Genomic DNA, 13,798 nt, shown 5'->3' with positions numbered 1-13,798 from the left:
TACACTGTAGAATACGGGCTGTTTACTCTCATGACTGCATGGCTGACTGCTGTGGCTCTTGCTGCTGCCCAGCATTGGAGAATATCAGACCCGTGTATCACTATCTCAGGAAAATATCTAAATTCATAATTTGAACAAGTTTCTACTGAATGAGTATTGTTTTCACATCATCCTAGAGTCAAAAAACAGTAAGTCTAACCGCTGTAAATTGGGGGACTGTCTGTAGTCTATTTGCCATAAAACTGCCCTTCTCTTATATTTTTCCTCCTTTTAATTCACATTTAGAAGAGAAAGGGAGATGTGATGGATAAGGTTTTTTTTTTCATTTTGTTTTTTAGACAGGGCTTGGCTCTGTCGCCCAGGCTGGAGTACAGCAGCATGACATTGGCTCACTGAAGCCTTCAACCTCACGGGTTACATCACCTGGCCAGTGGGTAAGGCTTAGAAAATCCTTTACCAGCTGGGCACAGTGACTCACGCCTGTAATCCCAGCACTCTGGGAGGCCAAGGTGGGTGGATCACTTGAGGCCAGGAGTTTGAGACCAGCCTGGCCAACATGGAGAAACCCTGTCTCTACTAAAAATACAAAAATTAGCTGGGCATGGTGGCAGGTACCTGTAATCACAGCTACTCAGGAAGCTGAGGCAGGAGAATCGCTTGAACCTGGACGGGGAGGTTGCAGTGAGCTGAGAGCCAAGATCATGACACTGCACTCCAGCCTGGGTGACAGAACGAGACTTTTGTCTCAAAAAAAGAAAAAGAAAAAAAAAAAAAGCCTTTGCCTCTCTGGGCCTCATGTCCTCATCTATAAAATGAGAAAGTTATACTAGGTGACCAACTCACCTAACACTGACATTTTATGGTCTTAGACTCTTTCTCTATATATTCTAGTTTGCCTTATTTTGAGCCAAACGTTTGGATGGCAGATCCACTGGAGAAAGTGTCCCCAGCTCTGTGCTGATTGCCTGCCCCTCAATGAAAACCTGCTTGAGGGTTGCACCTTGGGGCTAGAACAGAGAAGAACCCCCTGTAGGAGAAGCTGCTCGGCAAGATAAATAACTGCCTGCTTGCTCTATTTCTAGCATAGACAGTGCTTGGCAAAAGGGCTTCCTTTCCACTCCTTGTCACTGTTAAGAACAAAGAGAAAAACCAGATGGCATGAAGCTCCTGGCTTCTTTCCCCCTTATTGTCACGAACCAGTGGAGTGCAACTGGTCACTACACACAAATGCCACACCCAAGTTTATGGCAAAGGACCAGCACATGTGGTTTGTATTATGTTTATTGATAGGAAAATCATTTTATATGAGAGAACTTTGCACTTCAGCCATTAAAAAGAGGTGAGAGGATCAAGTTGGGGAGCTGGAGTGTGCAGCAGGAAAAAATTTCTACCTCTGCTTTTGTCCACGTTAGCAAATATTTTCTCAGGTTCTATTAGATCTGAGAATCCTTCCTGATTCTGTTATTCTTACTCTTAGCCACTTGACTCCGGGGCAGATCATAATCTTCCCCAGTCCAAAAAATCCTGCAGTCTAAATAGTTCCAGGGAAATCACACACTGCATAATCCAGCAGCCTCAGCAGCAGCACTTGGACTACAGATACAGAGTGCTAGCAGCAGGAGCAGTTTCTCTTACAATGTGGGCAGTAAAAAAGGAAGCAGTCAGAGGTGGAAAGCTGGCTGACCTGGAGGAATAGCAGACTTAACAGATGATAACTGCCTTTGAAAGGCTTAAAACAGCAATTTAAGTTAAACCTGATTCTGAGCTAGGCTGTTTACACAGGTCTTGAAAATCAAAGGACTTCGGCAAGTTACACTGTCATGCCACTTAAGGAAACCACCTTAGTAAAGAGGCAGGCCTACTAGAATCTGCCAGCAAAAGACTGACAAAATTCAGCACTTTTTTTTTTTTGAGATGGACTCTTGCTCTGTCACCCAGGCTGGAGTGCAGTGGTGCCATCTCGGCTCAGTGTAGCCACTGCCTCCTGGGTTCAAGCAATTCTCCTGTCTCAGCCTCCTGAGTAGCTGAGATTACAGGCGTGTGCCACCATGCCTAGCTAATTTTTGTATTTTAGTAGAGATGGGGTTTTACCACGTCAACCAGCCTGGTCTTGAACTCCTGACCTCAGGTGATCGCCTGCCTCGGCCTCCCAAACTGTTGGGATTACAGGCATAAGCCACTGGGCCCAGGCTAGCAGTCTTGTTTATTTTTATTTTTATTTTAGCTGTCTTTCTTAGCCTGACAGTTAGCCTATTTTTTTTTTCACATGGAAAGCACATGCAAGCTACTATACTCAGCAAAATCAAATACAACAGTCTTACTATTACCTATAAAAAGCCATGTCTGACTTTCCTCCAAATGAAATTAGCTGTATCCACAGTTCTTTTTATAGCAGCTATCAGCACTGAAGATTTAAATTCTCTATATTCCAAACTTCAAACCAAAATAGAAATATTATCCTCAATTCCTTCTCAACTTACTGATTCAGATTTCCCCTTTAGCTCTTAGGATCATTCAATGACAGTGGTTTTCAAACCATATTCCAAGAAGTAATGTGGTTTGGCTGGAAGAGATGTGACAGGGATGAGGTGAATTACCTCTCTCATAGCTGCTCTACTCTGTTTAATACGCCATAGGTTTGAAGAAAAGGTTCTAATGCTAAAAAAAGAAACAATTATCACTGGGGTAATAGAACTAGATCATCTACAATGACATACAGAAGGCACTACATGAAATTAGCCAACTTTCAATGTCCTGGGCTAACAGGAGATAAGAATAACATAGTAAGAAAATGTAATTTATTAAAACTCTATTTTTAGTCAATGATTCCTGTCATCCATCTTTAACTTTTTTTTTTTTTTTTTTTTTTTTTGCAACAAAGGTAAAACAGAGTTGAATTCTGGTGAAATATATGGGTAGTAATAGGGATGCCAGAGTGAAAATCGATCTGAATATCTGACTCTACACAGTAGGCTCTTTGCCTTTGGTTGTTACTGACAACACACTAAATAAGTAGCAGGCCAGATCCTGCTAGATACAGGATATAAACACACATGTGGAGGGATTATCCCTGCACCATGGCAGAATGCTGTTACTGGATGCAATCCCCAAAAGATAATAATACTAGGCCAGCCACCAAGCCATGTAAGTTAATTCCTAGTGTGAGACTGTGACTCAGAAGCCAGGTCTTTCTGTTTCAAACTTAGTAGAAAGGCAACAGCAGCCAGTAGGATGTGGGACCTGGTGCAACTCACCTGTGCAGAACTCCTTGCTCACATTGTGGGGCACTGTGATCCGTCGGTAGACAATGGGCTCTGACTCCAGGATGTTCTCATCATGGCGGTACCGAGTAGGCCTTTCATTTGGGATGCCGCGGGAACGGGTACCACTTCTCCTTTCATAGGTATCGATCTCCTCAAACACAGCTGCCTTGTCAAAAAGAGCTAGGTTCCCTTCAAAATCAAAATCTGTATCTGGGATCTCTTCAATATCATCCCCGAAGCACTCGTCATCTTTATTCTTCATCTGGCCATTCTTTACACCACTTTTCTTTGGAGTTGCTTGATTTGGGTGCCTGCTACTAGATGACCCTGGAGAAAAAATAGGGACTAAAATCAGTGTATCCACAGAAAGTGCTCAGGGAGTGGAAAATACCATACATCAGTCCTTTGTGGAGTGTTACAGGAACCAATGTGAAAATGGTAAAGGTCAGTATTGCTAAATCACATTAAGCAGCAAACAATAAATCTCATGTGAAATAATAGGTTTCAAACATCACCCAATCTCGGCACAGTGGCTCATGCCTATAATCCCACATTGGGAAGCCGAAGCAGGAGGATCGCTTATGCCTAAAAGTTCAAGGCTGCAGTGAGCTATGATCATGCCACTGCCCTCCAGCCTGGATAACAGAACAAGAAACTGTCTCAAAACACATACACACAGCTGGGCGCAGTGGCTCACACCTGTAATCCCAGCACTTTGGGAGGCTGAGGCGAGTGGATCACAAGATCAGGAGATCAAGACCGTCCTGGCCAACATGGTGAAACCCTCTCTATTTAAAATACAAAAAATTAGCCAGGCATGGTGGCACGCACCTGTAGTCCCAGCTACTCAGGAGGCTAAGGCAGGGGAATCGCTTGAACCCGGGAGGCGGAGGTTGCAGTGAGCCGAGATTGCACTTGTTAATGAATATGAAATAAGCAGTACTCCCTGGACATCTTCACCAATTCTCCCCCTCATAAGGAAACTGGTAATGACAAAAGCGTTTCTGACAACTTACTATCAGCAAATAAGAGGAAGAGTAAGAATATAGCATGGTGGTTTTCATACAGTGAAAGAGATAGGAGGCAGAGAAATTCTAGAGGCAGGTCCCTGGCGAAGCCTCACCCTCAAGCCAAAAGCCTGAGATTGCGGCCCAACATGAGAATTTATATCCCTGTTTTCCCAGGAGAATGTTGCCTTTTCCTAAACCACCGATGGCCCCCACCCTATCCTGTGCCTGTAAAGACCCCAGACTCAGTCAGCAGAGATGAGAAACAGCTGGACACTGGAGACCACCGCTGAATGTCACAGAGAAGTGGCTTGACTTCAGAAGGACAGCCTGACTGCATAACTGTGGAGAAGAATCCAGCCGGAGACAGCCAGACTTCAGGGGAAAATTACCTACCCACCACCCACTGTCCCCTTTTTAGCTCCCCTTCCCACATAAATAAAAATCAGATCACCCATGTTTACCATCTTTTAATTCGTTCATGTGACCTATTTTTCCTGGACACTGGACAAAAGCTCAGCAGCCATGAGTACAGATACAAAAGGCTGTCATACTGGCCCTTTGCCCTCACTGGCAGAGGGCAGCTGCAGGCCCACTCAGCTGTTAACACTTAAGCCACCTGCGGATAGCAGAGCTAAAAGAGCACCAAAACACACCCTCTGGGGCTTCAGGAGTCGCAGGCTTTCCACCTAGATGCTGCCACATGGCCTGCACAGAGTTCACTCCTGCTGGCACCCAAAAGTGCTCATTCTGGCTCCTGCACCTGCTCACCTGTGCACTCCCTCCCACGAGGGGCAGAACACGCAGGTTTGAGTGAGTGGAGTTTGATCCCACCTGCACTGAAACAGCCAGCCAGTTCCAGCACTCCAGTTCCTGCCCCATTCACTCACCTACTCCCTTCTGCAAGGAGTTGAGAGCAGTGGGCTGAGTAAATAAGGCACCCCTGTCATGAGTCCTGTGAAGGAGTCAGGGAAGGGAAATATCCTGCTTCAGTTTGAGTCTGAATGTCTGGCAGCTGTTTAAGAAAAAAATACCCCCAGAGTAAAAGAAGGCCTGGTCTTATAACCTGAAGCTTGCAGGATGATACTATTAAAGCAAGTTCTTAATTCTATGCTTACCCCCCAGCACTTTGGGAGGCCGAGGAGGGTGGATCACCTGAGGTCAGGAGACCAGCCTGACCAACATGGTGGAACCCCGTCTCTACTAAATACAAAAAAATTAGCCGGGCATGGTGGCACAAGCCTGTAATCTCAGCTACTTGGGAGGCTGGAGCAGGAGAATTACTTGAACCCAGGAAGCAGAGTTTACAGTGAGCCAAGATTGTGCCATTGCACTCTACCCTGGGCAACAAGAATGAAACTCCATCTCAAAGATAAATAAATATAGAATAGAAATATATATAGGCAAGTAATGAAAATACAATATAAGGCTGGGCGCGGTGGCTCACACCTGTAATCCCAGCACTTTGGGAGGCTGAGGCCGGCAGATCATGAGGTCACGAGTTCCAGACCAGCCTGGCCAACATGGTGAAAACCCCATCTCTACTAAAAATAGAAAAATTAGCCAGAAGTAGTATCGGGTACCTGTGTCACAGCTACTCGGGAGGCTGAGGCAAGAGAATCATTCGAACCCAGGAGATGGAGGTTGCAGTGAGCGGAGATGGCACCATTGCACTCCAGCCTGGGTGACAGTGTGAGACTACGTCTCAAAAAACAAAAATACAACAAAAAAAGAAAATACAGTGTGATTAGAGTTACAAAGAAGTTTATATAAAGTGCCATAGAAATACGGATGAGATGGGCTGGGTACAGTGGCTCATGCCCAAATCTCAGCACTTTGGGAGGCGAAGGTGGGCAGATCACTTGAGCCCAGGAGTTCGAGACCAGTTTGGGCAACATAGTGAGACCCCCATCTTTATTAAAAAAAAAATTAAAAATCAGATGAGAACACATCCTGGCTAAAAAATAAAATAAAATAAAACTGCTGCCCGTATTTGACCGATCTGAAAGAAATATGGATGAGATTACTCAGGAGGCTGAGATGGGAGGATCACTTGAGCCCAAGAGGTCATGGCTGCGGTGAGCCACAGTCCACACCACTGCACTCCATCCAGCCTAGGCAATATATACATGTATATGACCAGTCTGGCCAACATGGTGAAACCCTATCTCTACTAAAAATACAAAAATTAGCCAGGCATGGTGGCGTGCACCTGTAATCCCAGCTATCTGGGAGGCTGAGGCAGGAGAGTCGCTTGAACCCAGGAGGTGTCAGTTGCAGTGAGCCAAGAGCGAGATTGCACCACTGCACTCCAGCCTTGGGGACACAGCGAGACTCCATCTCCAAACAAAATAATAAAATAAAAATAAAAAAAAATATGTATGTATAGGAATACATATACACTTACATATATATGAAAATATATACATACATATTTTATATATATAGATGAGAAAACAGAGCTGGATTAGGAAGAATTGGTATGAAAATACAAGGTCAGGATAACACCATTAGCAATATACACAGACAAGGAAAGAATAAGAGAAAAAGGATTACCGATGTACTGCCTCAATATTAAATAAAAACACCCTAGAAATAGGTCTCTTTCCAGTGTTCACTCTCCAGAGGGTATGTGTTTCCCCAGGGGTGGATGGAATGACTCATCAGGAAGCAGGAAGAAGATACTGAATATTCTATTTATTTTTTACTTTAACTAAAAACAGTAGAAATTAAATTTTATGAATTTTAATGTACTGATGGAAACTAGGATCCTTATGAAGTTCCATGCCAGCCAACTGTTGCCCATATTTGAGCGATCTGATCTGAGGAAAACATGACATTCCTTAACAAGAATTCTATCCATGCTATACATCAATTTTTTAAAATTGCAGTAAAATATACATGACATAAAATTTATCATTTTAACCATTTTTTTTTTTTTTTTTTTTAGACAGAGTCTCATTCTTGTTACCCAGGCTGAAGTGCAATGGCACAATCTTGGCTCACCGCAACCTCTGCCTCCCGGGTTCAAGTGATTCTCCTGCTTCAGCCTCCTGAGTAGCTGGGATTACAGGCATGTGCCACTACGCCTGGCCAATTTTTGTATTTTTAGTAGAGAGGGGGTTTCCCCATGTTGGTCAGGTTGGTCTTGAACTCTCAACCTCAGGTGATCTGTCCGCCTCAACCTCCCAAAGTGCTGGGATTACAGGCATGAGCCGCCGCGCCCAGCCATTTTAACCATTTTTAAGTGTACAGTTCAGTGGCATTAAGTGCATGCACACTCTACAACCATGCCAATTTTTCACTGAAGCATACAAAATGAATACGTGGCTTAAAAAGATTTTTGTAAAGAAACTATGTTAAATAATGATAATACCGATGCAATTATAAGTGAACAAGAAAATGGCAGAACTAGCACTTTCCCTATTCCTCTTAGAGGCCTTCTTTAGCTACAATGAGCTTGTCAGAAATTAATCAGATCTATGAAGATGGTCTCCCAAATTTAAAAGTATCAAGAAGGTCATTCCAAACATGAATCCACATTAATTATTGTGAATTAATTTCACCCTAAGTGTATACGCTGCATCAAAAGTCTGCAAACTCTAGCCCATGGGCCAAATCCAACCCACTGCCTGTTTCTGTAAATGAAGTTTTATTGGTGCACAGTCATGGTCTAGGTAAACTTACAAGAACACAAAGGATAATGTCTAGAAAATGTACACACGACTGGGGGTGGTGGCTCACGCCTGTAATCCCAGCACTTTGGGAGGCTGAGGCAGACAGATCACCTGAGGTCAGGAGTTTGAGACCAGCCTGACCAACATAGTGAAACCCTGTCTCTACTAAAAATACAGAAGAATCAGCTGGGCACGGTGGCACACACCTATAATCCCAGCTACTTGGGAGGCTGAGGCAGGAGAATCACTTGAACCTGGGAGGTAGAGATTCCAGTGAGCTGAGACTGCGCCACTGCACTCCAGCCCAGATGACACTAAGAGACTCCATCTCAAAAATAAAAAAAAACTTCAAATACTGTATCTTACTTTTTATGGCTGCATATATCACAGATCATACCATGTTGGTACACAACATATAGATCATACTTACTGGTTCACTTTTAAGTTATTTCTCACTTTTGCTGTTACAGACTTGGCCCAAACACACTATCTTTGATGAATCTTGCTAAAAAAATCACTCCCATTTGACCACTTACAACAGTGTGGGTACCACTGACCTAGCACTTATGCTATATTACCTACTTTGTTCTATAGTTAATCTGTGTTCTTGCTCTAACTTCCCAAGGAGTTTCTAAGCCAACAGAGGGAAGGAATGATGTCATTCACACCTGTCACCCAACACTATGCCAGGTTTAGCGTAAGTACACAAAACTCTGCTAAATTAAGATATAAAAACAGCAATCAAAAATAAGCAAACACTAGCCAAAAAAAGTTAAGTCTAAAAAGAGGTTACAAAAGAAAGGGCAACTTGAGATTAACTACAAGAAAAAGCAATAAAAATTATGCCAACTTTGTTGCATGATTGAAAAGGCCAGGGAGATAAAGTTGCTGACAATAATATGAGAGCTATGAAGCAAGAGCTTCAGTGGAAAAAGTTCTGTCGTGTCCAATATGAACTGACAATGACCTACCCTGGAACTATAACAACGACTGACGAAGATAAGCAGTTGATCGATGAAGGAGAAGATGGATATGAGGAAGCAAAATGGGCAATCATTCCCATTCAGATAAAACCCAAAGCTCCCGAAACAAGGTGACCACGAACAAAGCTCAGAGGAAAAAGGATACGGACGTTGCTAAAGAGAAACAGGCAGAGAGGCAGAAAAAGAGTTACCAGAGAAAACAGGAAAGAATTCAGAATCCAAAGACCCAAAGACTCTGAAGGCAGTTCAGGCTTCCCAAATGACACTGGTAGAAGCCCAGTTATCCTGGAGTTAAAGTTTGAAAAGCATAAGTTGGCCAGGCACGGTGGCTCACGCCTATAATCCCAGCACTCTGGGAGGCAGAGGTGGGCGGATTGCCTGAGGTCAGGAGTTTGAGACCAGCCTGGCTCCTACATGGCAACACCTTGTTTCTACTAAAAATATAAAAATTATATAGGCATGGTGGCAGGTGCCTTTGATCCCAGCTACTTGGGAGGCTGAAGCAAGAGAATCGCTTGAAACTGGGAGGCAAAGGTTGCAGTGCATTGCATTGTACCCTGGATGACAGGGGAGGAAGGCAGAAGGCAGGCAGGCAAGAAGGCAGGCAGGAAAAGCATGAGTTGCTTCTCTAACCACTTGTCCAGTATTTGTTAGCCCTAAACAGTGGGCTAACACCAATATGAGTGTTCAAAGGCACAAGCTGAGCATCCATATCCCAAAAATCCAAAATCCAAAAATTTCTGAGCACCAATGTGATGTTCAAAGAAAATGCTGACTGGAGCATTTTGAATTTCTGGATTAGGGATGCTCATCTGGTATGTATTCCAGAAATACTCCAAAATCTTAAAAAAAAATTAAAAATCGGAAACACTTCTGGTCCCAAGCATTTTGTGTAAGAGATACTCAACCTTTATTTTTGGGGGAGAGAGTGCAGTATAGAAAGAAAATTTTTGCTCGGTTTCAAAAAAAAAAAAAAAAAAAAAAAGAATGAAGAGTACCCACTTCATATCACGCCACATGAGGAGGAGCTGTTGAAAGGCAAAGTAGAAAAGTAAAGTAAACAGACATGACTAGCTGTACAGCTCGTTCACAGCATGTTGACCAAGTGCCCCACTGTAAAGACTAATAATGTTCACTGTGGGAGATGCCTTAATTCTGCCTTAATGATGCTGGGCACTGGTCACCACTTTGGCTCAGCTGTCGGACTCTACAAACATAACTTACATCAAAACCTAGAAATGTGTATGTAGAAGGTTTCAGGTATTTTCCTGTACTCCTCTAAATGCAGAGTTGATTCATTCATACAATAAGGAGCAGCTATGTTCTAAACACCGTCAGGAAAGCAGAGTGTGAAAAATATTTCCCAAGAGGAAATACTGACATCACAGGTCAGTAAGAGAAAGATGAGAGAATATAAAATAAATGAAAGGCAGGCTAATACGCTCAGTTGTCTCTTATTCTTCCCTTTCTCATACTTTAATACAAATATTTGGAAGTCCTGAGTGAATAAGCCAACTCAGTACGGGGCTTATTCGGCCCAAAGGGCCTGGCTCTGCATTAAACTGGCCTTTGGCCACTGGGAGACAAAAGCACTTCCCTTGGAAAAGATAAACAGTCTTCCCAGATTTCTTTACCTTTCAATTACAAGGGCCATGCAAGTATGAAGACTGCAGGCTGGCCGCCTTCCTGTGCTGTTTTTCTGCCGGCCTTTGGCACAGAGGCCCTTTGGCCAGGACAACTTGTAACAAACCCATTGTTGCATAACCCTCAGTGCCACTTATTTATTGTTTTTTGTCACACACAGACTGTAAGTGGGAACTTTGTCCTGCACTTATCACACCAAAGGGTACCTGAATGTCAAACTACGAATGTTTTACTGCCAGATTCAACAGGCATCATGAGAAAGTGCCTCAGAATATGTGGGACCTTCTTCTCAACTCCCAAATTCTATCTAGGCCCTGAGTTTTCAAGCGTATTAGATATATATATGAAGCACATCCAAAGAAGTTTACAAGTCAAGAAGAACTCAGTAGGACCATGAAAACTTGGCCAAATTCACTTCCTGCCTCAGGTGGTAGGACGACTGCTACAATTAACAGACCGTTAAAGCCCAACCATACTGCAACAAAATAATCTGGGTTCTAAATAAGTTTATTAAAAAGGAGTAACATTTTATTGCCCTACGATCTCTTTACCTTACTTATGTACAGTTAACAATCTAGAAAAAGGAAACGAACCAAACAGCAAAAGCACAATAACCAAAACCTGGAAGCCACCAAGATGTCCTGCAATAGGTGAACAGGTAAACAAACTGATACCTCCACACAAGGGAACTTTATCTGACAATTAGAGAAATGAGCCATCAAGCCACAGAAAGACAGGAATTAATCTTAAATGCATCTTGCTAAGTGAAAGAAGCCAGTCTGATTTTAATTACGTGATATTCTGGAAAAGGCAAAACTGCAGAGATGGTATATGAAAAAGATCAGCTTTAGTGTATGTGAATTTTTAAAAATCATTTAGGAGGTTGGGGGATCCCAGGATGGAATGCAGAATGTGACAACACAAAGTAACTGCATTATGAATATATGAAACAAGTCAATGAAGGGGATGGGAGACCTACATAACTCTAGAAATGAATGGAGTCAGATGAAAGGCAAAAGAAATGGCACATAAGCACCATATTCTATTTGATAGTCTCCCACGGGAGTAGGGTGGGGATATGGGTTAATAATTCTGATACCACTATACAGGTATATTGAAATTGAGTAATTATGTAAAGAATGAATGACAGCAGGAGACAGGTTTCTCACTGTTGGAGTGAAAGGTTACAGACAAGCGAAAGGAGAAGGCTACCAGGATCCATGTGGTAATGGATTAAAGCTGGAGACATCAGTATGAACTTATACTTAGTATAGTACAAAATACACAGTTACATATACAAACATTTAAATATGCACATATATATATATACTGGTTAAATATACACACATGTATTTTCTCTTCTGTGAACTCTACAGAGAAGTATATACACATATATTTTCTTGCTAGGAGCAATGCGCATACCTAGTAAAGGAGGAAGAAGGGAAAAGGGGAGGGGAGGGGAACAGGTGAGGAGGAGGAGGAAAAGCATCAGAAGAGGCAGTAGGAGCAGTAGTGGTAGTAGTAGCAGTAGCAGTAGTATTAAGCATCTTTCAGTGTCAGAAAGTACGTCAGTACCAAAAAAAAAAAACAAAAACGAAAAACCCACAATGATTGGAGTATGTCAAAGAAACATGGGATCCAAATGAAAGATTTGAGACTAGTCAAAACTGAAATAATTTCAGTACCCAAATAAAGTAATACTGAATTATAAGCCAAAGTATAAAATAAATACCCATGAGTACATGCTGATATAAATAAATGACTGAATAAATAAACAAATGGGGGAGAAGAGAGGACTCTCTGGCATGTAAGAATTCCAAATAATGTCTGAAGATGCTGTGTCCTCAAGGAGAGGGAACATACCTCCTCATTCCTTGGGTGTGGGCTGCACAGAGTGATTTCCTTCCAAAGAGTACAGATGTAAAAGGAAAAGAAAGAGTCATTTTACAGAAGAGAAACTTGACATTCACTACTTCAGCCAGCTGATCAAAGTGAACATCAGAACTTATAAACCATGGTGATAATATACACTTGACACAAAGTGATAAAAATGGTACTTTACCTCTGTTGTCTTCCACCCTCCAAACATATAACCCCAGTCTAATAATTGAGAAAAACATCAAATATCAATTGAGGGACATTTTACAAAATACCTAGGTCATCAAAAACAAGGGAGGTCTGAGAAACTGTCAGAGCCAAGCAGAAACGTGACTACCAAATGTGATGTGATATGCCGACAGGATCCTGGAACAAGGACATCAGGTAAAAACCAAGGCCATCTGAATAAAATATGGACTTTGGATACAGAGGCTCAAAAGAAAGGGATGGAAGAAGATTTACCAAGCAAATGGAGAGCAAAAAAAGCAGGAGTTGCAATTCTCCTCTCTGATAAAATAGACTTTAAACCAACAAAGATCGAAAGAGACAAAGAAGGACATTACATAATGGTAAAAGGATCGATACAACAAGAAGAGCTAACGATCCTAAATATATATGGACCCAATACAGGAGCACCCAGATATATAAGGCAAGTTCTTAACAACTTACAAAGAGACTTAGACTCCCACACAATAATAGTGGGAGACTTTAACACTCCACTGTCAATATTACATAGATCAACCAGACAGAAAATTAACAAGGATATCCAGGGCTTTAACTGACACCTGGAACAAGCAAACCTGATAGACATTTACAGAACTCTCCACTCCAAATCCACAGAATATACATTCTTCTCAGCACCACATCACACCTGCTCTAAAATTGACCACATAATTGGAAGTAAAGCACTCCTCAGCAAATGCAAAACCACTGAAATCATAACAAACAGTCTCTCAGACCACAGTGCAATCAAGTTAGAACTCAGAATTCAGAAACTAACTCAGAACCGCACAGCTTCATGGAAACTGAACTGGCTCTTGAATGTTGATTGGATAAACAATGAAATGAAGGCAGAAATAAAGAAGTCCTTCGAAACCAACGAGAACAAAGACACAACATACCAGAATATGTGGGACACATTTAAAGCAGTCTCTAGAGGAAAATATATAGCAATAAGTGCCCACATGAGAAGAGTGGAGAGATCCAAAATTGACACTCTATCGTCAAAATTGAAAGAGCTAGAAAAGCAAGATCAAAAAAACTCAAAACCTAGCAGAAGACAAGAAATAACTAAGATCAGAGCAGAACTGAAGGAGATAGAGACATAAAAAACCCTTCAAAAAATC

General features: G+C 42.2%; 1 protein-coding gene across 9 annotated transcripts in view; it reads right to left on the bottom strand.

Moving 5' to 3' along the window:
• The window catches only part of EDC3 (enhancer of mRNA decapping 3), a 67,643-nt gene that overhangs the window by 20,549 nt on the left and 33,296 nt on the right, over nt 1–13,798 (bottom strand). For all 9 annotated transcript variants that reach the window (XM_078333685.1, XM_035261849.3, XM_017976762.5 and 6 more), the window contains one exon: nt 3,255–3,590. In XM_078333685.1, the coding sequence (XP_078189811.1) occupies nt 3,255–3,590 (336 nt within the window). The remainder of the gene's footprint in view (nt 1–3,254; nt 3,591–13,798) is intronic.

The sequence above is a fragment of the Callithrix jacchus genome, chromosome 8, assembly GCF_049354715.1.
Source record: "Callithrix jacchus isolate 240 chromosome 8, calJac240_pri, whole genome shotgun sequence".
Taxonomy (NCBI): domain Eukaryota; kingdom Metazoa; phylum Chordata; class Mammalia; order Primates; family Cebidae; genus Callithrix; species Callithrix jacchus.
This window is presented reverse-complemented; position numbering and strand designations above follow the sequence as displayed.